The 26,426-nt window shown below is 41.5% G+C and overlaps 1 protein-coding gene across 2 annotated transcripts in view; it reads left to right on the plus strand.

Moving 5' to 3' along the window:
- GLI3 (GLI family zinc finger 3) overlaps positions 1-26,426 on the plus strand; it is a gene marked incomplete at its 5' end in the record, with an annotated part of 201,889 nt that overhangs the window by 112,513 nt on the left and 62,950 nt on the right. For both annotated transcript variants that reach the window (XM_081996622.1, XM_081996623.1), the window contains 2 exons: positions 16,339-16,544; positions 22,413-22,559. In XM_081996622.1, coding sequence (XP_081852748.1) covers positions 16,339-16,544; positions 22,413-22,559 — 353 coding nt within the window. The remainder of the gene's footprint in view (positions 1-16,338; positions 16,545-22,412; positions 22,560-26,426) is intronic.

A 26,426-nucleotide genomic window follows, 5' to 3' on the forward strand; every position in this document is an offset into this window, starting at 1 on the left:
AACCTTTTTCTCTAGACTGAGGAATAACTAGGCATGACTTTGAGCTTTTGGGGCACTCGCTGCATGCGGATGTGTATGCAAGTGTGCATATTTTTGCGTGTGTGCGTGCATCCTCTTTACATAATAAGGTGAATATCTTTGCTTGCATTTGTCATGGACTTAGTAATTCTAGATTTGTACAGTTAAAACTAATGGAAGGAGTCTGAGAAAGATGGAAAATTAGAGGGAAAATGTGAACAAAACAAGTAGGAAAAATATTCATGGGCAAAAACATTGAGAACATGTGGATCATTACCTTACCTTAATTTAACATTTAACCAAAAATACATAGAATAGCTGCAATGCTGGAGTTCTGCTGCTTGAAATTTCTGTTATTCTGTTATCAGCTGCAAGGAATGCAAGCTCTAAATATAGTGCACATTCAGAGCCTCTGAGCCTGTGGTTTCTTGGACAAAATTCCTGTGTTCTTTGTGCTGTAGTCAGCAGTATTAGTCGAGTGAGCAGATATTGACTGTGGTATTCACGTGCAGTGAACCAGAAGCAAGCCAACTCTATAGAGGCTGCTGTCAAACTTGTTGCAGTGGCCTGTGAGGTACTGGACTGTGACAGACTCCCTTTTTTTCAGTACAATTCTTCCACTCATGTTAGATCTTGCTTCAAAGAGAACTGAAATGTTACAGTCTTAGCGTTCTTTCTTTCTTTCTTTCTTTCTCTTTTTTTGATTTCTTTTTTTTAAAGTGTACTGATGAGATTTCTGTGTTGTGAATTGGAAGTCCCTAAAGTGAGAGCAGGTATAAATCGGAAGAAATGCGAGCAATGAGTGCATCTGCAGTGTAGGAGCACAGAGCATCCTCATTATAACTCTCATGCAATCTTTCCCTGGCTTAGACTCTCTCCTACCCCAACAAAGACATCATGTCCTGTAGTCTTGGAGTACGGGTTGAATTTAGTTCAGACTTTTTTTTCCCACAGGAAGAAAAACCAGAAGTTAAATAATACCTTGTTTCCCTTTTTGTCACCCCTTACTCAACCCACTATATTTTTTTATATATATATATGTGTGTATGTCTATATTTGTTTGCATATTTGTAACAAAAAGCAGACTCTCAAGCTGGTGTTGGCTGTGCTTCTGAGATGTAAGAGGCTAACTAGCCGTTCCTTGCATATTCTCTATTATGTGATGCTAGGGAAAAAAACCCAAAGACGACAAGACCCAATTCCACCCAAAGGAATGTGCTCAATGGGTGTTTTATCTGTGTGCCTCAGGGTAGGCTGGGCCAACACTTGTGACTGATGTTATCGATTAATAGAGGAAATTATTTAAAGAAAAATGTTATGCTGTTTGATTTTTGCTCTTAGGATGCTTTATATGACCAAGGAAGGACTTGGGACCTTATTTTAGAAGAAACTTTTCATTGAAGCTCAGCCCTATAAAGTTGCCATTAAAGACCAGGCAAGAATATATTGAGTAGTCCCTTCCAGCACTGAATGTGTAGGTCTGAACCTACAATAGATTATGACTGCATTTATAGCCAGCTTTATAGGGATGTTGATAATTTTCTGGAGACACCGCAGAAGGTAAGACACAGATGCAAAACATGCTGAAGCGCTTGAGCCAGGAATACTAAGCTTCTGAAGGAACAAACTGACCTATCGTCTTCTTGAAAGCATTATTTATGAGGTGCTGTGACCACTGGTGTTAAGGATCAACAGAAAATTAGGGAGTATTTCGCATGAAGGAGAATTTCTAAACATATCAGATTTAAGTGGCTATCTCTTTAAAGATACACATCTTTCAGTCCTGTATATCCTGTTGAAATTCAGCCTAGATTTATCATGCCTTTTCCACTGGCCTGTGGAAGAAAAGATTGATAGTCTAGTCCAGTTTATAGAGGCCACCAACGCAAATAGCACCATTAAACAACATTGTAGACAGATTTGGCGGGGAGGGCAGAAGCTGAATGACCAGGGGCAATCAGGTGTTCTCTGCTTCACCCTGGAGGATCACTATCAGCGTACATCATCAAGACAGTACCAAGAAAGCTGGCGTAGCTGCCTCTGTCTTGGTTTGCCATACTAGTTCCTCAGATGTCAGGCTTACATCCTGACACCTTTTCTGGGAACTGTGTTTCTACTCCTCTGACTAGATAGAGTTGCAGAGGAGCAAATGTGTTGGTTGTCCTACTTGTGTGGGTGTGTCCTGAATTGGAGAGTTTGCTCCCCTTGTTTTTTTCATCTGCATGCCTAGCTATCTACTCTGTTTAGGGAATTAATAATGCTTCCCGCATATAGATAGTGCATTTACCTCAAAGACTTAAAAACGGAATTTATTAGTTCTCTAAAAAATGTTATGCCAGAACATTCATTTGCTTTACACTTCGTGCTTGTTTTTCATGTTTCCTCCTACAGTCACATTAGAAGTGGTGTCCTCACTCATTTCTGGTTCTTGAGGTAGCTCAAAGCTACAGCTTTGCCCAATAAATACTTTAACTCCAGTTTTGCACACAAATAGCATAAGAACAGCACTGTGAAGCCTTTCTCTAGTTTCTTCTGATGGCTGTGGTGTTCCAGCCATTATATGGTTACCATTTGTGAGAACTGTTTTGTAGTGTAGATTATGTAGCACCACAATGACTCTCAGTGCCTACAGGATCAAATAAAGAAGCTGGCCTGGCTGAGACAGAACTTCTTAGCCCAACACGAGAAGCAAGTGTTTTCCCACTCTGATTTGGTTGCGCCCCAGCCAGCTCCCACACCTGGACCTTCGATACTGGCAGAGAAAATACAAGAACGTCCTTCTTCCCCCTCCTTTAGCCACATTCACCTTTGGTACAAATTGTGCTTCATTACCTCTGAATCCTATTGCCCTTATGGATGCTGGTGCTCATCTGTGGCTCGCCTGCTACTTGTGATGATCCTTGGAGGATGGGAGAAGCTTGGAGGCTGTTGTGTTTTCTCGTAGCATCACTCCTTGACTTGCAGTTCTGGGTACAGCATACATGTGTACTGTACACCTGGTACCATCACTGAGGTGTGCTCTCAAAATGGCTTTTCTTCCCCGAATCACGGATTTGGGGCGGGCAGGGGAGGGGAGGAGGCATTTCAGAAAATAATCTGTGTATTTTATACAGACATGTATATAGATGTATACAGAAAATGTATACAGAAAATTTTACACGGAAATTTCTGTACATCTGTATAATTTTCTTCCTGCTGCAAGTAGTAGTGTTAGGTGAGAAATTCTAGCTGGTACTCCTCTGTTCAGTAATAGTCACTAATCCTTGTGAGTATCAATTTTGGGCTGTCTGCTAATGCTGGTAGAGAGATGTGAAGCAAATCCAGCTATACCTCAACAGAAATGAGTAATGCTGAACCTTCACATCACCGTTCCTGTCAGGCTTGTAGTCCTTTAAAGTTAGAATTTTAGTTGAATGTTCCCTTCATCAACCAAATTTAGGTAGCAAGTGCAATAGGAGAAACGTTCAGTCACTGAATTTGTCTTTTATTATTGCCAACTTGCTTTTGTTTTAAACAGTTAAGATCTTATTTTAGCGTATAAAATTAGAAATGAAGAAAAACTTTCTCTCTTCCCCCAAATCTCAGTTTTGTAATATTGTGGACGTGACTTACAGTAGGCACTGGAAATGAAAGCTGAGAGGTTTGTTTTGCTTTGGTTTTGAATTTGGAAAAAGAATGTTTTATGGCATCACAGAACAAACATTGAGGAGAGTTGTTCATTTGAGGTAATGTGAGAGGCTTTTCGGGTGCTTTGCCGGGAGGAGGAATGCCTGCCTTAGTGGAAGGAAGGACTTAAGGGAAGAAGAGAAGTTGAAATTTGCTGAAACAATAGTGAACGTGGCATTCTCGTGTGTGTGGTAGGGAAGGCTTAGAAAAATCATCAGTGAGTGAATGAAATGAGGAGAGAGGTATTTAAGCACTAACAGTGCTAAAAGCTTCATTCTCTAAAAATGTAAAAACATCATGGGAGTAAAAACTCATCAGTTGAAAATACTGGGTTTTTTTGAGAGAACAGAGTATTTGTGAAATTCATATATCAATTTATTTCAGAGTTTGATTTTACTGTCATGAGTCATACCCATCACAAGAAAAACTTTCTGTGAAATACCACCAGAGTTTTGTTGCGATGTAGGACCAGCCTCAAGCTCTTCTTTCTGGTCAGGTAATCCCCCTGGTGGATGCAGTAATCTGGTCCTCACACCACGGGAGTGGATCCCAATTAGCAATGCTGTTTTTTCCACTCAGAGTTTCCACCTGCGCATAGGCAGGAGTGCTCTTTGCACGCAGGCTGCATCCTCTTCTGATCTGTGAATGGTGGAGAGAGAAATCAGGAGTAATTGTAGAAAGCATTTCAACTCTCTTCTTAGCTTTGTATCATTTGAGTGTTTTTCTTCTCCTACTCATGCATACAACATGTACGTATGTGCACTTTCTCTGTTGTGCATAATGACTTCAAGGATATTTTTTAAAGACCTTCAGGCATTTTCTGAGTGTTTTTGAACCAGTGCACCGTTCACCGGTGTGTTGCTTGTATAGAAGTCGTCTTTGATGAGGTTTTTGTCATATGCACCCACTGAAGTTTCAGTGTACTTAAGCATTAGAAAGGCCACTATTTGAGCGTCTTTGTTTTCTTTGTTGAGCTGTTTATTTTGCTTTCTTCCCACACAGTTCCCTGGCCTCGCTCTGACAACTGCTTTTCTGCATGAATTACATTCCTCCAGGCCGCAAGTCTCCTAATTCTTCCAGTCGATTTGATTCCTGCCTGTGTGATTAGTCCTCTGCTCCAACACACAGTTGGTCTTTGCCAAGCAAACTGCTTGCTAAGTGCCTTTAACATGAAGACCTAACTACGTTTTTTAACCTCATTAGTGTGTAGGGCACTGCTTCATTCCGGCTTAATAACATGGCCACTATTGAATCATCACTTGCTCTAAAACAGGTTACGAAAAGGTTACCTAAGTTGTCTGGTTTTCTTTTTGTATGACTGTGCTTTTGCTGGATAACAGTTTCTTTCAGCACATGTCCAGTTTTAGCATGTAAATTGCTTTTTGAAGGGAGACCCATCTATTCTGCTTAGATAGATTTGTGATGCTGAGAAATTTCATATTTGTATGTTAAAAAAGAAACTCTGCGCCTATTTTGAAACAGCAAATCTACGTAATGAAATGGGTAAGAAAATGTGGCTTTGGGGGAAAAGGGAAAGAGGACTTGGGGGAGCTGATAAAATTTTCCTACTTGTTTCAGCTTTAGAATTACAAAGATCTCATCTTCACCAGTTTAAATACAGACTTCTCACTGTAACACTGAATATACAGCAATACAGCCAGTCTGCATTGGTTCACTTTGTCTCATGGGATCAATTTTTAGCTGAACGTATCACCATTGAAATTTAGATTTCAGTTGCAATTGCGTGTAAACTCGAATGGAAAAGATATTACAGGACTTCCAAAGGCAGTAAAAAAAATAAGTTTCCTAAGAAGACAGCGTCACCAGGGAGCTAGGGGAAGAAAGGAGGCACTGGGTCACATGCCACTTCTGATGGTTGCATTTGTGCAGTTGCATAGCACAGCCACTCAGAGGGCGAGACTTCATGATTAATGGTGTTTATCCTTGACAGAAGCCTCCTTTATTTATCTGCAATACAGTTTAGTGATTTTATCAGTCACCTGAATGAAAAATATTCAGTCATACCAATATTGCAGTGTAAATTGAGTAGAGTCACTTTTTATTATATCTTTCAGCCTTATCATCTGCACAGTAATTTTCTAGCAGAGGTTTGATATAGAAAGGCTGGATTTAGCTGTACTTGACACAAAGCCTCTTCAATTTCCCCTAAAAGTTCAGGCTACTCTTAGAAATGTGTATAAATATATATATAAAACCCTCTTATCCAAGCAATTTCAGGATTTGAAAGAATAAAGATAAAATGCTCAAACCTGGATGTGAGAAATGTTGTTCATATGAAAACATCTAATAGCTCTGAAGCCACTGGTGAAATGCTCTTTAGTGTTTAAGCTTGTGGCTTAGTGCAGTTCTTTTTGCATGGCTATGTAGTCTGACTTTCTTCTAATCAATCATCATCCAACTCCAATCAGCATACAGGCAGAGCCTATCGTTCATCCTGGGTGTAATTTCAGAGTTGAAGACTATAATGGCCACATACAGCACATTAGTCACTGCGATAACAGCTAGTGGCACTCCTGAGGAAGGGAGGGGGTGGGGGAGAAGGGGAATAAAATTCTTCTCATTCTCACAGTGCATTTAGTGAAATAGGAGCAAATGTTAAACAAATGTTTATTCAATTAGCTGAGTTAACAGCATTAAGTGTGAGAAAGCTTCTGGCACTCCTTTGACCCGCTCTTTTGCGGGAGGAGAGGAAGGGGAAAGGGAAGGAAGAAAGGGGTACGTGAGCGCCGTCAGGATTTATATATGCCCACATAGTCATACGATGGTGCTGCTGTGGTTAAACACTTCAAGAGATGGCAGGCCCTGCCTGTAACCGAGAGGCGGCTAAAATGCAAATGAGACCACCTCTAGAGCATCAAAAGAGAATTGCAGAGCGAGGAAGTTTGCTGTAGGAGTGTAGTGGGTAATTTCACTATCCCATCTGTTATTAATAACAACAGATAATGATTATTCCGTGGACGTTTTAGATTTCCCTGCTGCACTTCGTGCTACAACATAGTTTGAGGAGGGAATGGTATGTGGAGGTCCATGGCAGTCTCTCCTCCAACATGTAGCAGCTCTTTTCCAAGGCTTATTCGAATAACATTTGCTTGTCGTGTGCATCTGTTTTATATTTGTGACCATGAGTTCTGCATCAAATGCAGCATTAATACATTATCCCTGATATATTAATGACCACAAGTCAATAGACTTCAGACCAGCTAAAGACAGGGGAGGAAAAGCTTACCAGCACTGAGATTGGGGGTGCCGTGCAGGCATAGGGTCTTACCCTCCTTACGGTTCGTAGGAGTCAGTGTGAACGGAGCAAGTAAGGCAGTGCCTTGGTCAGGCTCTACCAGAAGCAAGCACTGGAAAGCACAGCATATCTTGTTAGCATTACTTTCATTTACTGTTTACATTGCTGCAACATCCAACAGCTCGGTGCAGGGTGGGAGCTCCGAGTGTTGTGCAAACACAAGGAGCCGTGCCAGGAAGAGCTCACGGTCGGCCCGCGCTGGCAAATGAACTCGGGTGAGTCGGTGCTGACGGCATCAGGGGTTACCAGCCCCAGCTGTTTTCCTCGCCCTGAGGATGATTCCTTGTCCCTCGGCAGGGTCAGACGCTGTGCCTTTGCTCCATTTACAGTCTGGCAACTTTGCTCTGGCTCGCTGAAACTGGGTACTGAAGGGGTTAGAGGCAGAGATGTGCTGCCTGTGCTGGGAGGGGGCATCAGCTGGGTGCTTGCGGGCAGTAAAAGCTACACGGCTGCTGCAAAATTTGCAGGAGGACGTCCGCTAGAAGCCTAAAAGGCAAGTGGCATTTGGAGGGAGTAGTCATAGTTGGTCACGTTTCTGTGTGTTTGCACGCTTTGTTTGTACAAGCAAAGAAATTGCCAAGCAAATCCATGTAATCCCCTAGTCACCAATTTCTTTGCAGCAGTCCTGAGAAGGATTTGGAGGATGGAGAGGCAAGCTGGGATGCTCTGTATGCAAAGGACAAGTGGACAGTGTTTCAGAGGAGTGTCAGGGAGGCAGCGAGAGCAGTTGGTGGCAGGATGGAAAGAAGAAGAAAAGGAGAGGTGGGTTGTTGGGGGGAGATTACCATTGTATGAGGAGGAGAACAAGAAGCCTGTGACTTGGAGAAATACTGGGAAGACAGTACAGGGTTTTGTTTGCATTTTGCATAAAGAAGAAAAAAATAAATCGGTCAAGACTGTATCTGCATACACATTTAAGGAAAACATATGAAGGCTCCAAGTCACGACTTGTGTAATGACTTGACTGAATGGCATCTGAAGCAGCAGTTGCTCACTGTAGTCAATACAGGTGTGGGCTGAAAGTCACTAGTGTTACAGCTGACCTTATGTAAACAAAATGTTAAATAACAGCATGAATATTCATTGCTTTTTACAGCATGAACTCTTCTTGAGGGAATCCACAAGCTGATGGTTGGATTATTTATGAAGTACTACCAGTAGCAGAGGGTGTATATGAAAAAGCTGGATCTGTGTTCAGGCAGTCCGTCAACTGAAAAATAGGAATACAGTCACTGACTAAGGATTTAGTCCTTTGATTAATGTAGTCAATTTTTAACTGTAACTACATAATGTTAACACTTCCCAAAGAAGGAAAGGGGAGCCATGCTAATATTCTTCTGCTGTGGGTCATCGGCTAGTTGTTGTGCATGATTTCCAGCACCATGAACATCTCTTGTGCAGTTATTTGTGTCTCTTTTTTTTTTTTTCCTGCAATGGTACCTTCTAACTTTATGAGGGAGAAACATTTTGTTCTAACTCAAAATGAGGTTATTTATGTATTTTAGGAATTTACATTCCAGAACTGCACACATTTTGTAAGGCATTGTCCTTGCTGCAATGAGAGAATATTAATAACATAGCACCTCTTGGCCTGACCTTTCCACTGTAGATACCGAACACTTTCTGAATGCTTTACTACAGTTTTACAGATGGGGAAAGAGCGGATGAGGAAGTCAGCAAACTTGTCCAAGGTGGCATATCGGATAAGGGATGGAAACCAAACCAGAGCCTGTGTACCTTAAACCCTGATTTAGCTTCTCTTATGCATTAACTACATAGGCACTGACCCATTCATGATTTATTTTTACATATATCTACTGAATGTAAGGTTGCTAACAAATCTAATTTCTGTGACTTACTTCCCCATCCTGACTACAGTTCCAGTGTGAATTTTGGAGGAAAAGTGAGCAAAATATTGACTAGGTGTTGGAACATGGAAAAGAGTGTGGGAAATCAAGATTCTTTCTCATATTAGAACTTAAGCATGTTCTTGTTTTCCATTGCACTGCTAAGAAAATACAGTTAACTGCTTACCTTTTTGTAGCACTTGAGCTGTTTTACATTAAGTGTGTTCTGACATTTCTGTGTATTCAATTAGCTCTGATTCTTTAAATGTTCAAAATAATTTGCTTAGTTTTCCTAAGGCCAAGAATGCAATACAGCAGCTTTGAGGCAGCGAGTGGTTTTAGGTGAATGGACTGCATATTTTAAGACAAATTTCTGAAAAAAAAATTATGAAAAGATTATATTATTGATTTCCCATACTAGATATTTATGGGTTTGATGTTTACAAATTCAATTAGAAGCACAAAGAAAAAAGGGACCATGGAATTGCATTGTAAAAATACTCAGTCCTGGCCTTGCTCTCCTTGCGTTGAAGTCAGTGGAAGATTTACTGGTGGCTGGTGGGGAAGCAGAATTGGGTCAGCACTTTGTGCTTATGAAGATCTAGTCCATGATCACTAAGGATTTTCTCAATTAAATCAGTGGACAGTTTCCCATGGATTGCAGTTTATATAGGGTTGAACCCTACAACAGCAACTAAAGATTTTGAGAAGCAGATGATTATTTGACTCTTAATTTTTCTGTATCATTTAAGTGTATAGTTAGCTACTTGAGCCTGATTTAGCGAGCACCTACAACCACGTGTGTGCTTCTAACAGTGAGGAGTAACTTAATCATTTGGGCTAATCACAACTATTAGAATTGTTCTCACTTGTATTTTCAAGATCAAGCCTTACTTTCTTAGAGTTCATCTTTCTTAATATAAAAATCTTTTATTAGCCAGTTGTTGATTGTTGGTGCCAAGGAGTCAGTCTGTACAAGCAACTATGGCATTAAACAAATGATACTCTTTTAATGTAGGAGCTGTTATGAAAGGAATTGAGCCATGTGCTTTAAAGTAGGAGTCACCACATAACAAGAAAGTCCGTATTGCTTGTTCATCTTCCAGGATCTACTAGAAATAAAAAAGTATTACAGTTTTGGGGGCAGCCATCAGAAGATAATTGCAAGGGAAAAAAAGAAAGAAGAAAAGGATCGTAGGCAATTTAGCGAGTTTAACATTTTTCAATTCTCCAGGCAGGGCTGAATTGAACAGGTATCAGAGAAACATTGTGGATATCATTGGTATGAGAGTTATGCCATCAATGCTTGCTCCAGCATTGAATAACGTCCTGTTAAATGATTAAATATCGAGGTTTGAACTTTGACACTTTCATAATATAACAAGATGGATGAAAAGGCAATAATAAATTAGGTTATGTTACAATATTTCATCCCACTTCGTTGACAAGCTTTGTTCTGTGAGATAGATTATTGCTCCATCTGTAACCTCAGCTCAGTGTCATATTTACAATGTTATAGTTAAGGATCACTTGCTGTTTTCAATATAAATGTATTTTTCAACAGATTCATAAAAGAGCCATTTAAAAATTTATCAGGGCAAAACCTGGCATTAAAATTTCCAGTCCTGGAGTTATAGTTTCCTTTAAAATCAGGAAATGCTTAAATTGCCATGGGTTTTTTTGGTGTTTTTTTTTTTTTTTTAAGATACGTTGTGCTTAGAAGAGGCTTTTGCCCAAGCACAGCTTACAGCTATTTGGAAACCATTTATGACAGATCACTTCTCTAACGCTAAACTAACTTCAGAATTTTCATCCAGATGTTCGTGTGAGATGGAGCTTTCTGGCTGTCCTGGGTGGCTTTACGTCTGCTTCCAGAGGAAATGCTGCTATTCAAGAGCACTCTGACAAGTGTGGGGGTCGCAGTAGGCCCCAGGGCCTGCTGTACTTTTCAGAGTTGCAAGAGATGCAAGAACAGGGACAACATGTGCTGAATTGATATCCTGGCATATCTTAGGGCAGTTCAAGGAATCCAAAGCAAAGAAACCCAGTGTGAGGACCCTGACACCACTAATAGGTCAGAATTGCCTTGGACAGCCTCACCTGGGACCTCTACCCAAAGCCCATGCACCCAGGAGCTCCTTTTAAGCTCAGCCTGGGGCCTTTAGTCCCTTCCTGAGCTATGTTGTATGTAGTGCCCATCTCTGGTCCTGTTCCTGGCTGAGCCTGGGACCTGCACTGTAGGTAACTGTGCTCCTGGATGGAGCCCTCAGAGCCACGGTGTAGCTTGTCTCCTGTCCTGTCTTTGGCCATATCTCCTTCTGCACTTGACTGACCCACCCCGGACCTGGTTTGTCACTTTGCCTTGTCTCAGATGGGCTGATGGACACTGTTACCAGCACTGGCCTCTGGTCACTCAGCTCACATCTGGTGGCATGCAGTGCATTGCCTGTGCTGGGGTTAACCTTGGCTCCTGGCTTGCCTTCTCTTAGTGAGCGGTTAGCCCTTGCTGCTCCCCAGCATCCTGAACTGGGTCTCTTTTCTTCCCATCCCCTCCCCTCCTTCAATTCCTGGGCTGATCACCCTTACTCAGTTATAAGAGTAAATCCAGGTAAGATGGTTTCATGGTACGTACTTTGGGCTCATCTTCTGCCTGGCTCTTCGCTAGGTCTACGTGAATGATAAAACTGTGTGACTTAGTTGGGAAGGGGATGAAAAAAGGGGAATGAGAAATTGGAGTTTAGTGTTCTTGTTTTGTTATGAAATTTCTGAACAGTTACAGGTCTATTAGCTTGGAAAATGAAAACCCATTAATATTTTTGTCAGTTTCCATTTTTTTTTAGAGGCTGAAAATCACCACGTATTTCAGTTTTTTGAATATACAGAATTCAAGGAAGTTACATATTCCCACCTGTGGTTTCCCCTCTGCCTCGTGCCACAGAAGCAGTTCAGGAACATAGGTGGGAGAAAAGGTGCAAGTTAAAAGGGAAAAATGAGGTAAGGTAGGGAATACTCTGCCTTCTGTAGCCTAATACCCAGAGCTAATCCGGCACCTGTCACACCTCACCCTACCACACCAGGGACACAGGCAGAGACTGGAGATTGTGGTCCTGAATCCTGTCAGCATGGCACTGAGAAGAGAGCATGGCTGAAGGGCCACGTAGTCAACAACCTCATTGCTTGCTTACTTACCGGGGGGGTTTTACCACTCGTCATAGTCAGGCAGTATTTCACCTGCACGAGTTAGCCACTCTGTCACTGCCAAAGAAAGGGGTAGGATTTCCATTTGAATCTGGAGCATCTTCTTCGTTGTAAAACTGGCTAATGCTTAGGTACAAAAAACAACAAGAAGTATGTGGTATGACCCCTCCCCCCTCCTGATGGAAAAAATGTGTGATCCTTTCAAGATAATACTAGGAATCTGTACATGCGGATCATTTTGACATATGTATAATTAGCTCATGCTTGCTGCATCAACTCTCAGATTCCCATGATCTTCCTTCCCCACTTAATAAAAGGACTGCATGGGCTGAAAAGGGAATTGGACTCTGATCAGTTTTTGTGGCAGCTGAAACCCAAACCTGCTGCTGGTCAGTCTTCTTGTGCAGAGTTCATCTGTTGCAGCTGTAAGCAACAAAACAAAATGACACACCGTTTTCATGAGTAATAACTGAAATCTTACAGCTCATCTGTGGTTCAGCACTGGTCAGAAAAAGCATTAAAAAAAAAAGGTGGCTTCATGCATTTTGTAATTTGCCATACATCTGATGCTGCTCGCAGTTGCTGCACTGGTGTGACCACGTAAGTTTTAAAACTGTGCAGACACCTCTGCAACATTGGTCAGAAAAAGCGTTGTGACTAATAGGAAAAAAGTATACCTGTTTGCCCTTACACTGATCTCACTGCCTCGGCATGTGTGCGTCATTCTCCTGCTGAGTAGTTGAGATGGGGAGTGGGAAGACCCGTGTCAGATACGGAAGCTGTGCGGCAGTCGCGGTATTTCGGCACCTAAGCAGTGAGCAGGAGGGCAGTCTGGACAGAAAGGAGATGCCTTCACAGCCAGCCCTGTTCTCTGCTGCTTTTCTTTTACGTCAGGGGTGTAGATACAATCGAGGTTATCGAGAAAATAATAAAATCAGCCTAATGTGGCAGGATAAAAATTGCACTGATAAAACACAGCTGAATCTCTCTTACTCCCAAACCTGGAGACCTCCAACTTCAAATAAGTATTGAAAGTATGATAGGCTTTGCATTAAATTTAAGTTGAGTTTGCAGGATCTCTGGGGGTAGACACAGAGGTCCTGATTCAGAAAAGAGCATGCATCTGCTTCGCTCCAGCTCTCTGAAGGAAGCTTTAGTGCTCCTAGTATGTCATTGAACAGGAAAAGTGCTGTGTAGGAGAGGATGCAGAGCAAGTTCTGCCTTCCCATGGTTTATAGGTGAAGCATAAAGTTTCGTGCAGTATCACTGAAAATGTCCCTGCCTTTTCTCATGCTGGAGCCTCATTGTATCCCATGAAGTAGCCTCAGGCCCAAGGCAGAGCACCATTTGCCAAGGCTGGGGACAAAGTACATATGAAATAAAAATGATGGGGGTGGACTGCCACCCACATCTGGAGATTTGATTTGCTTGTCACTGGATGAGTGTCTGCAGAGCCACTCCTGGGCTGGGCTGTTTGCTGTTTACAGGACAAAAGTTATTCTTTATCGGTAGGCAAAGAGGTTGCAAAGCAGCAGCTAATAGGAAGCGTGTCTGGCTGCACCCTTTCTAAAAGTCGCAGTTTGAAGGAAGGAGTTAAACAATACTACTGAACGATGTTCATAGCAAAGTTTAATCATGGAGGGAAAGGAAAGGAAGAATATGTGACATTTATTGGAATAAATCAGGAGGGCTCAAACAGTGGAAGCTGAGAGCAGATGGAGGCAGGGGGGAAAATGGGACTGTAGGGAGAGGAGGATCTGGAAACAGAGTGAGAAAAGTACAGGCTGGAAGTGAGCAGAGAAGTTAGTGGCGTGTTAAAATCAGATGTTGGAGAGAGATTAGTAGAGATTAGAGTGCAGAACTGGGAGTCTTATGTGGAATCTGATGACTCCTTATTTCTGCCTCTAATAATACAGCTTATATACCTGCTGTCGATGGATGTTGCCCAGATCGGTGTCCTTTCCCTGGTATCCTTGTGAAACTGAGGAGCTCAGAGGAGCAGAGAGAGGAGGAGGAGGAGGAGAAGCGGTTGAGTCCCAGTGCCCTTGAATGGCTCCATTGGATCAGGAGGGAGAAGCGGGCAGCCTGGCTCTTGATCTTGCTCCTCAGGCAGCATTTGGCTGTTGGCCAGCTGGAGAGTGAATCGCTGAGGCCGATACAGACTTTCGGCCTGCTTGCAAAAGCTTTTAAACAGTTTTCTGTTCGATATGCACCAGATAAGGCCAGGGCTTCTGCTTGCCTGCATGGTCTTCAGGTTTCTAACTGTTTCTGAGTTGAGATCACCTTAGAAAAAAAGACTTGTAAAATGACATCCAAACTTGGTTTCTTTGTTACTCCTGTATTAAATCTGCTATACTACTGTATTTTCCTCACTGCCAGGATGGGAAATGCACTCTGTAATGTGATATCCAGCTATGGTATTTTTGCCTCCTACATCATTGTGAGTTTTAAGGCTTCTGCCTTCCACACTCAGCCTGACAGGGAGCTGCGAGACAGCAAATGTGTCATGGCTCGTCGGGTTTCACAGTGCCGACTAGAGTAAAGCTGTGTTTCCTGTAAAACAAAGGTGCTTCAAAACCATGCAGAGAAAAAGTGCTCTGGGTAAAGGAGATGTGTTTTGCACAGTGATGGAAAACAGCTTCTGGTTTCAAGTTCTTGGTGCATTTTAAATACAGGGAAGGCATACCAGTGAGTGGCTGGGCTTTGTGTGGGTCACTTGCTTGGGTGTCAAAGGAGTGATTGCACTGCCGGTACCTGCTGCTAGCACACAATGGATGCAGGCTCTCTAACAAACTTTGGAGCTAGGAGGTAATTTCATATGGGAAGGCTAAACAGGCTTACCTTGCAGAAAGCTGCAGGAGGGCAAGAAACACACAAAAGCCAAATAAGGAAGGGAAGGGAAAAGAAGGAGAAAAGCACAACAGGAAAAATATTTATTCTCCAGATTTTATGAGCCCTCATGGATTTTGTGGCAGGGAGGCCAGTGTCATGTTAAGAATGCATAGCTTTGATCTTTGTCCCACTCATATGCTAGCATTTCCGAGCTGGTGGCAGGGCAGAATTGGCTCCTATGTAAGATTACGTTCTGTTGGACTTTTAGGTGGCGACAACTATCTCCATTGATCACGGCATGTGTATGTTAAAGAAAAAAAATACATTTCTTGTTTTATTATTCTTTGTAAGCCAGCAGCATCAAAGGAACAGACTGCCCTCACTGCTCTCGCAGCTGCTGCCTGTGTCTGTGCTGTATATATGCTAAATTAATTGGAAAAACCAGGACAAAAAGGCATTTAGTGCGGGTCAACCAGTTGGACTACAGCAAATGCATGACAGGCTTAATCATTGTCTTTTGCCAAAGAGCAGGTTGGCAAGGGCAGGCACTCCAACCCCTTCTGATGAAATTTGGACTTTTTCCAGTGCCTTTGCAGGCAGGATGCTGTGAGAGAAGGGTGTCCATGCAGAGCCCAGGCGCTGTTATATCGACGGGGGGGGATGATGAGGAGGGTTATGGCAGGTTATTTATCTTTTGTCAGCTGTAAACTCAGCTTTCAGCCTTGGTCCATCGCAGCTTCATGCGTATAGCCTGAGAAGGCACCACAGCTCTCCTTTTGCAAGAATGAGGTAGTTAATTAATGTAGTCTTGTTAAAGGCATCAGTCTCTGGTGCCATGCTAAAACCAAACATAGGCAGCAATCTTTCTTCCTTTGCCACCAAGTTTTCTGCATCTTTCATAGGAAGGAACATCAACAAAAAAATGCTCCAAAGGACTCGGCTGTCTTAATGGCTTCCAAAGTTTGGGTCTTCTGAAATGACTTGTGTATAAATGTGCAATCTTTCAGCAAGAGTAAGCTGACAAATGAAGGGAGTGGGCACAGTGTAGCTCTCAAAATTCTTTTTCCAATAGCCACGTGGTTTTGAAGATGTAAATGACTTAGCATCTCAGTATGTCTTCCATATTGCAGCAAGAATTAATATGTGGTACACAGGGTGCATATTTCACACTAATTAAAGTGTGAAATACTTTTCCATGGGGAAGGGGTATTGAGCGATGTAAAAATTAAACCAAATACAAAGTCATGTTAAAATTGGTCAGAGAAATGTTGCTAATACTAGGTGCAGGGAAGAATTCATTTCCTATCCTTTTTCTTTCCAAGCAGTTGACTTTAGCGGAACTTACTACATGTGCAACCCAGTTGTTACTCTTCAAAAAATGAATGTGTTACCTTTACAGTATTTTTCTTTATCATATAGATAACTTGGCTGGTTTTCGTTTTTCTTTCTTTTCTCTTCCAGGCCTTCTGCCTTATCTAGTAGCCCGACATATTCAGAGCTTCCATTCCTTAGAATTTCCCCACACCGAAATCCTGCTGCAACATCGGAGTCTCCCTTCAGCACCCCTCACCCCTACATTAACCCCTACATGGACTACATCAGGTCCCTGCACAGCAGCCCATCCCTCTCCATGATCTCAGCAGCCCGCGGACTCAGCCCAACAGACGGTGGGTTAAGACAGGCTTCCTGTTTTCTGTCATTGTAGCAACCTAAGTTATATTAATCTTGTCAACATTTTTTCCCCCTTGTTCAAAGCAGCTTCAGCAGGTTTGTCAGACATATTCATTATGTCATAAATGTTTCAATACTTCATCAGCCGATCACGGCTCATTTGTACATCTCACAAATGTTGAAACTTCAGGGAGAAGGAATTAAAAAAAAAAAAAGCTCTGCCTCATTCAAAATTTAGGCTGAAGGGTGGTGTATGTCTTGTGATATCTTTTGTTTGTGGAGCTGACCCGGGGTGTGATTCTGATCACCCAAGAAATCCGCTGTATCTGCGCTGAATTGAGCCAGATTCTTTGGGAGTGTACATCAGTGTATAACCATGGCGTTCTTCAGGTGTGAAAGGTTTGTTAATTAAAAGAATATTTTTGAATCATGTGAAGCGTGCACTGACTTCTTGTATTTAGTCAATAGTTCTGTTAAAAGTTATGTAGAATTATTTTCGTTTATCCTAGCCAATGATATGGCCAAATGAAATGATGCTGATGTAGAAGTGGCTGATGATCAGGACTGGCCCCTTTAGTTTACTTGAAATATCAGATGCTTTAAGTCTTGGTGTGACTATGGCTATTACTTTCCAGGTTATTTGAGTTGAAGTGAACTCCTGCAATCACTCTTGTCATTACTCTAGGTTTTTCAATAATAAAATAAGCAGTTTGACATTTCAAAATTGTAGCATTTGCTGAAAAGAACTAAAATATAACATACTTGGAAACAAATATGTAGTGAAGGTAATAAAATTATTATTTTAACTATGGGAAAGATCTTCCCTGTGTATGCAGAAACTTAACAGACTTAAACTGCCTTTAGCTGAATTTGAAAAATGAGTGGTGCACCTTATCCAAATGGATAACTAATTAATCCTCGCTTATAAGAACATATACCTTTTACAGTTAATCCATTAGTTATGGGCACATAGTCTTATGAGAATAAATTTTAATGACCTATTGTCAGTCAAGGTATATGGCATGCACATAGGGCTTTCCTAGCAGCACTTTGGATGTTGTATGAATCCTTGCTAATTCTACCCTCTTTATTTTAGCCAAAGTATTAAAAAAAATTCTTTTTTTGAAGGAACAATATGAATGCTCAGAAATACATGTTTTGACTCGGGGAGCTTTGGAGCTTTTGATACATGATAAACATGATAGAGCTATAGTGTAATGGCATAAACTGGAAAAATTCTTGCAATGCATATTTGGGCTTTTCACAAAAGCTAATGTGCAAGAACACTTCACTATCTTTCCTTCAGTAATCTTCAGATCACATTCCTGCAGAATTTCATTTATGTTTAAGGTGTGCTCCAGTTGCATGTAGGAAGAAAGGAGGGAAGGAAACCACCTATCACACAACCATATGACATTAACCTGTGTACAGTCTTGGTCTCAGGTACACAACGCTGAATTCACTTGCATAGATGTAGGCATATAGTGCTATCTTAGATACATTGGGGTATCTGACCCAGCACCCAGCTGACACTCCAGAAGGGCAGAGATCTCCTACAGGTGCTTTACCGTGTTCACCAGGCCAGTGGTAGTCTCTCTCAAACTCTAGGATGTCTCAGGGTAGAATTTGGTTCCAGATTCCTGCACCTGAATTTAGGTCTCTGCAGTATAGAAATCTGTGATCTTGCTGTGCCATTTTGCCATTATCGTCCAGTGAGTTCTAGGTAGTGCAGTCAGCGGAGGTTTAGAGAACTATTCAGTGCACCCAAATACAGACATTTACATGTTACCATTTGGGTCTGGAGCTCTGTCATAACTACAATGGTGCTAAGATTCATCTGTCTACAACGCAAGTGTTTGGTGTCAGTTCAGGTCTGTGAAGTCCCTTGCCTGAACTCCAGCTGCCACCCCAGTAAGACAGTTTTCTCCTCTAAGGCCTGTCTCTCACATGCCAGCCTCATTAAGTGCCTTGGATACCCACCGGCTTTCAGATGGCACGAGACACTCAGGTGTGGACAATGCAGTTGAGTACACTCTGTCTTAACGCTCATCCCCTGAGCTTTGATTGCTTGCTCTAATCACAACTTTAGCCTTTCATAAGTACAAGCGAAACCTATTAACTCCTTTCTTGAACAACTATGTGTTACTTCACATTTCCTCTAGGCTCATGGCTCATCTTTTATCAGTTACCATAGCCCAGGTGTTGTGCAGCACCTCTTGAAAATGCAGTAACTGCATCGAGGCATTGGAAATATTTCAGTAAAACAACACGCTTACTGAAGAGCTGTTAAATTTGTTCTCTGGAATCCATAGTTTGTTGTGTGATCAGTCAGGTCTACAATGAAATGCTTTTTTCAGGTGTAGGCTCCTGGGATCTGATAGCCCAAGTCACGGCATGGGCACTACTAGAATGCAAATTAAAAAAACAGTGATTTAAAGGGGTGCATGCACATAATTTAGTAATAACATAATGGACACCATGGCTTAAGTCGTATAGCATTTGAACTATGAAAACTTGGAAGTTGTTACTGTTCTTCTGAAAGTCATAGTGAGATTTCTCTTGCTTCCTTAATTGCTTTAGGCCAGTTAGATAATTAGGTCAGTGTACTATTGGGCTCAGTCTCTTGACTCATGGATTTGGGAATGGCTGGGAGCCAAAACAATCTGGAACATAACGAAGAGCAGTTTCATGTTCACTGTAAGTCTTGCCAGCTGTAATTAATGACTGCCACAGCAACAGTAATGGTAGAGTGTCTTCTGTCTTCTTTGCCTTACCCAGCAGAACAGGTGGGCCAGGGGCGGCCAAGGACTCCTTTGAGTAACACAGAGGGTTTGGGGCAGGGGTAAGGATTGAGTTGTTGGTGTGTGTAGAGCAGGGTGCTCAAACGAAGCTCAACAGTGCCCACAATGCAGAAGGAAATGCCTCCCTTTGTAAAAAAAGCAGGGGCAAAGCCGAAGCTACCCAGGAATAAACAGGAGAAAATTCAGGGCTGCAGGCCTTCCCGTTTACCCTTCATTTACCCTTCATGCAATACATCATTTAGTAGGCTAATTTTTTATCTTTGAAGAAGGTAGTAAGGAATGATCTTTAAAGAGCGCCAGAGCATTTCTCAGCATATGGAACATTTAGTAATGCAATTATGTGCTCACTATGTTTTCTGTAGCAGTTAAAGTTTGCAGCCAATGTTATTGTTAGTTAACCCAGACACTTATGTCAGAAAGCTCAGGAAGTATTTTAAGTGTGTCTGGAAAGATATGATGGTTGCCTACTACTGTAAAACTTTTAACATCGGTGATTCAGTGTGAGTTACTCCTCTTTTAAAATTTGGTCCGAATATTTTTCTTACCATTTCACAGAAAGTGGTGGTGGCTGAAGTAGATTATATTTAATTGAGAAATCAATTTGTAATTTGGAAAAAATACCAACAACCTTTAATTTATCTCGGCTCATTTTTTATGCCATTCCTGTTCCTGTTTGATGTGCTTTTATTTTTCTGAACCTTCCCTGAAGTTGGTTATATTTAACATTATAACATGAAAAGCACATTCTTCCATTTTCTTTGGTAAAAATAAAGGCAGGTTTTAAATTTCAGAAATCTGGTGCTGAATAAACTTTTCTCCAAACTCCATGCCATGTTTTACCTCCTGTGGTGGGTTGACCCTGGCTGGACACCAGGTGCCCACCAAAGCCGCTCTATCACCTCCTCAGCTGGACAGGGGAGAGAAAATATTAACAAAAGGCTCGTGGGTCGAGACAAGGGCAGGGAGAGATCACTCACCAATTACTGTCATGGGCAAAGCAGACTTGACTTCGGGACAATTAATTTAATTTATTGCTGATCAAATCAGAGTAGGGTAATGAGAAATAAAATCAAATCTTAAAACACACCTTCCCCCCACCCCTCCCTTCTTTCTGGGCTCAACTTCACTCCCGATTTTCTCCACCTCCTGCCCTCTGAGCAGCGCAGGGGGACGGGGAATGGGGCTTGTGGTCAGTTCGTCACGTCTCTGCTGCTACTTCCTCCCTCCTCATGGGGAGGACTCTTCACACTCTTCCTCTGCTCCAGCGTGGGGTCCCTCACATGGGCTGCAGTTCTTCACAGACTGCCCAGCCTGGGTCCCTGCCACGGGGTACCATCCTTCAGGATCAGACTGCTCCAGCGTGGGTCCCCCGTGGGGTCACAAGTCCTGCCAGCAAACCTGGGCTCCTCTCTCCAGGGGTCCACAGGTCCTGCCAGGAGCTTGCTCCAGCACCTCCTCCCCCTTCTTCACTGACCTTGGTGTCTGCAGAGCTGTTGCTCTCACGTATTCTCAGTTGCTGTGTGCCCTTTTTTCCTCCTTTTTAAATATGTTCTCCCAGAGGCACTGCCACCATTGCTGATGGGCTTGGCCTTTGGCCAGCGGCAGGTCCATCTTGGAGCTTGCTGGCACTGGCTCTGTCGGACAGAAGGGAAGCTTCTAGCAGCTTCTCACAGAAGCCACCCCTGTAGTCCCTCCGCTACCAAAACCCTGCCACACTAACCCAATATACCTCCTTTTAGTGTAAATGTTGATTCTTTCCTTCTAAGGTTTGCATTTAGGATCCAATTTTCTGATGCAAACATAAATTATCCTTTTTAGTAATACTGTGTGAGTAACAGTATTCAAGTTAAGTTGGTAATTCATAGAATTTCAGCTTAGAGTTTTGTTTCCATTCAAGATTCAGTTGCTGGAATCAAAAGAAAAATCTCATTAAATATTATGAAATATATAAAAATAATCTGTTGGGATGTAGCCCATTAACCTAAGAAAAATGAAATGTTTTCAGCAAACTTACGTACCATGTTCTGGTGATTGTAAGGAAATTTTAAGTGTTTTGCAAATGGGACAAGTAGAGAGCAGAGAGGAAGGCTGCTCACCTCAGGTCACATAGCAAGTCAGGGTCAGGGGGATGGAGCCCACCTTATTTTATGAGTACTTCTCGCACAAGCCCATGAAATGATCCTCTACTTATTGTACCATCTGAAGCCTGCTGAGGTGAGATGACATTAAAATTATGTGGATTTTCGTGTTTGTCCAGAGTTGCCTGTTAGTTGATGGCATGCTTGAAAACTGCAGCAGAACAGAAAGCTCACATATTATTTCTAGAGGAGAGAAAGGCTAATGCAAGTCCTTATCAGAGGACTGCATTGCTGATAATCTTACCGATGGGTTGTAGAGCCTATCCGGTCTCTGGTTTTGACTCTGCAAATATGCTCGTGTGTCAAGTACACTTAGGAGCTTTGAAGGATGGGAAGGCTGCATTCATTGACTTCAGCCTGTCCTCACAAAAAAATGCCCCTATGTTGTTCATGGACAACTAGTACTTGTCCTGAAAACGTGCTTGTCCTTGTTTACTCCTAAGCTTATACACAAACTGCCACTATGAGTAAAAATCTTCAGATCCTCTAAGCAGAGACTCTGGAAACTTGAATGCTTATGGACGTTTAGCTGCGTTGTTACCTTAGAGACGGAGTCCTTTGGGCCAGGGATGAGGTAAAGGGGAATAAAGCTCTAGGAAGGTTTTCCTGCTTTTTTTATGTCACTAAATAAATCATACTAGTTTCCATTGCTGTCAGCCTGTCACTTTTTGAGTCACTTAATAATAAATATAAAAATATGAGATCACCGAGCTCATTAATATTTTATGCCTTGCTGTTTTTTGAATGGTGTCTTTGCAGTATCATTGGTTGAAATATATTGATTGGTGGTGGCATACTGCAGACGTTGCATTACATTAAAAAATAAACAAGCTGTTTTAATAGCCAGAGAAACCAGCAATGTGATAAAACTTTCCTTCTCATTTATCTTTCGTCATTAACAGTGATTTTTATGTTGTGTTTTTAGCTCCACATGCTGGCGTCAGTCCAGCTGAATATTATCATCAGATGGCTCTGTTGGCAGGCCAGCGCAGCCCATACGCAGACATCATTCCTTCAGCTGCCACTGCAGGAGCCGGTGCTCTTCATATGGAATATCTTCATGCCATGGATAGTAAGTGATGTTTTCTAGAAATATAGGTAGTCCTACAAAGGGAACCATGTGGGTCACACCTGGTCTGACCCAAAAGGCCTCCACACAGATAGAGAAGTGGGAGTCAACGTAATCCTCATGAGGCTGGAGGGCCAAAATATTGATTGCCAAATGTACAAGGGTTACGTCGGGTCTGAAAGTAAGCTTTGAAAGTAAGCAGGGAGAGGAACAGGACTGCTCCTGAAAACAGGTTATAAATTTTATTTCCAGCAGGGCTTGAGTGCTTTTGAAAATGTCCTTTTCTATTCACAATCAGTAACTCAGTTTTGTCATTAGGGTGAGTATTTCCCTGATGAGCTCCCTGTCAACGAAAGGTTTACATCTATTTTTCCATTAGGAGAGCGTGCTCTCCTCCTTTTTAGAGAGTGGTAGCCATGCTTGCAAGTTGTGTATGACAGACCAATAGACTTTGAGACCACTTCTAAGGTGAAGCAGTTTGCTGAATTGTCAAGGATCCTAACTTAGTTTTTTCCCTAATATTAACGGCCGCCTTTACCTACTTCAGCGACTTTCAGACCTCTAATCTGTTTCCCCTTTCTCTGGTGAAGGAGGAAAAGAGAGCACTCCATGCCAAACTCCTCACTACTGCTGCTTTTGATCAACCAGAAGGGATTATGCAGAGCACTCCCCTCTAGTCATAAGATGCGTACATGCTTTTTGGGATGTTCTTGGTTTCTTCCAACATGGGAAATAAAAAGCGGTGACAAGAAAAGGTGGTGACTGTTGACTCTTGCTTGGTGGTACAGAGCAATACAATAGCATTAGACCACCTTGTTGTCCCACAGCTTTTTAAAATCCTTGTTAGCATGCAGTTTCTTCTTCCCTGCTGTTGGCTGCATACCACAGCTGCTGATCTCAAGGAGTGTGGCATTTGGGAGGTTCTCTTCTGGAACGCATGGGAGTATAGATAGCTACCCCTGCAGAACACGTGGTTGGGGGCGTGAAGTAGTTGACTGACCAACAGTTTTTACAAGAATCAGGCAAGACAGTTGTGGAACTGGACAGGAAAACTATTTTCATTCCATTACCTTGATAGTGAAGGGTTCTTTAATTCAGTTTCTGTTATCAGTCTCACTGCACTGGTAGCATGCATAGTGATTTTACAGTAATGTAACATACCTTGAACTCACTTCAGAAACATAATAAACCCACACAAGTAGTCTGGACTTAAACCAGAAATTAATGTGCAGGATTCAGTGCTTGAAAGCTTAAGAACATGATACTTCCTGATTCAGATTTTGAGAGGAATAGGGAGAGGCGAGGTGTGCTGCTAATGCATTTGATGAATATTAATAATATCTTGCAGAATAGAAACTCTGTTATGCATGATTCAGGTAATGTAAATCTGCTGCTATGTTCCAGTTGCAAGGACAAATCCCCAGCTTGTATGAGTGGACATGACTTCATTGACGTAAAGGGATCATAGAATCATAGAATAGTTTGGATTGGAAGAGATTTTTAAACGAAATCTAGTCCAACACTTCCTCCCCTCCAGTAAGCAGGGATATCTTTCATATATATTTCATATATATTTCATATATACTTTCAATGTTTTTGGTTCCTATTGGGAGAGAGGTTCCGAATGCATGTAGGTACCAATACCAAAGCACATATTTGGATGCATTGATTGAATAGGAAGATAGATACCCGAATGCATGCCAGAAAACTTAAGAAAAATAGAAGACATTTCAGCATTTCAGTACTCATACAAATAATGGCATTTGCACAAAGCACCTTCATGTGTTACTAGAGATTGTCTAGGCTGTTATCTACATAAAAGGAGAGCTTTTGCATCTCAAGAATGCTATCACTTCTTACTTTTAAGGGAAAATGTTTTGACCTTTGCCTGTAACTTCAGCCCATTTATAGAAGGTACCTAAATGCTGTCTCTAATAAGGATACTTGTTGTCACCAGCTTTAGCTACGATATATTTGCAATGCATTCTTTAATTTGTTTTGTGTTTGTTTTTAAAAATTAAGATCACACATCTGAGATTCATTATAGCAGCAACTTTTCAATTAGGGTTTATTTCAGAGTTAAAAAATGTGTAGCACTGTTATGCAAATGGGTTATTTTTAAACAGTAAATAGAGAATTAAAATAAGAGTGAATCCTAGTAAGGTCACTCAGCTCACCTTCTGTATTTGATGAGAATGTGTTTAGTCAGGCAATAGCTGCTTTTATCTAAATAGAGTATGAAGTTACCCTTTTATTGTGTAAAAACTAATTAAAACTATCTTAACTTGCATGGGTATACAGTAAATTAATTGTCATTAAGTAGGAATCTGAATGTCCTATCATTCATCATGCTAAAGAAAACCCCTTTCTTCTTTGTCACAATTTAGATTAGAAATAGAACAAAACAATTAGCAGGAAGATATTAAGACATTTTTAAAAGAAACAATAAGAATGCCCATGTTTGCATTTAATAACGAAGTACAGTGATCAATGCAAAGCAATGCCATTTGTTTGGATCTTTCTTCTCAAGTGTTTGTATGGTGAACTTAAAAGTACTCTTTCGCCTTTGCCCAGTCCTGTCAAAGGAAACAGAAGAGAGATTGGTAGTTTCCCTCATTATCTGCTGTCAAATTCTGAGCAAGTTGACTCAACTCACTCAAAGGCTGCTGCTCATTTATTCCACACAACAACCAAATAGATACAAGCAAGACATCGTTCTTCTTTTGTGAAGCGTCTGTCTCCTAATTGTGTGTTTGTACAGCATCTAGTACAGTAATTTGGCATCTCTACCCTCTCCTGTAGTACAAATAATAATTCCAACACCAGCGTGCACTGGGCATAAAAGCATGTTACATACAGTTTGTGCAGTTTTGGGCCTTTTGTCCTGCTCTGTGGTGCTGGAAAACTGATTTCAAAATGGGGATGATATGAGTGGGAGAAGCATTAATCAGAAAACTAAATCTTGCCTAAAGAGCAGTAGACTTCTTGAAGCTCTGAACTTCACTGTCCATGTCTAATATGTCGTGGAAGAATAAGGCCAAGATTGTGTATGCTTGATTGACATTTTTCTTCATCCTGGCCCGTGTGGCATGAAAAGTGGACAAGGATTTTCTTTGTTCCTATAAAGCTTTTCTACAGTTTTGGTGGCCAGAATCCCTGACCAAGTCTTCTAGTCTTCTTGCTTAATCTAAAAGGCTCAGCTGTGCTACCTTTAAGTGTAACATCAAAGTAACTAGGAGGGGAATAGATGGGGAGGGTACTGACAGCACCACAGTAGTAACAACTGAAATTCCTTGTTGTGGCTGTAAAGATACTGTATGCCAAAACTTGTCTTTTAAACACTTAAATAATTCAAAAAATCACGGTCTTTTGGGTTTGATACCTGCATTTTTCACTTGGGGAATGTGTTTTACTCTGCTTTTAAGTGGTGTTCAGTGGAAGGCAAGCATGTTCTGTGAAGTTTCTAGATTCACCCTGAGAGCATTAATATCCTCACTCTGATTAACTTTTGACTATGCTCACTCAGAGTGGGAGATTTTTCTTTTTCGAAAGTATTCAGTGTTGACCTACCCCTTTTGGCATTAGAGACACTGATAGCAACCGAATTGATGTAAAAAAATTCAGCCAGCCTGAAGACTTAAACCAATGTGAGAAGCTTTGGACTGGGTTTGATTTCTGATTTTCAGGCATGGTTAGAGAATGAGGGTGGAGTAGCAAAGCCATTCTTTTTCCTCTCATACTGATGACAGATTTACTATTTTGAAAACTAAGAGAAAATTTATGACGAACTTTCATGAAGTGAAAACAAAGTTTACACATCTGTGAGCAGAAACCAGAAGGAAAAGAAAGAAAAACCAAGCTTTAATGTAA

Source organism: Phaethon aethereus, assembly GCF_964289735.1.
Source record: "Phaethon aethereus genome assembly, chromosome: 2".
NCBI lineage: Eukaryota > Metazoa > Chordata > Aves > Phaethontiformes > Phaethontidae > Phaethon > Phaethon aethereus.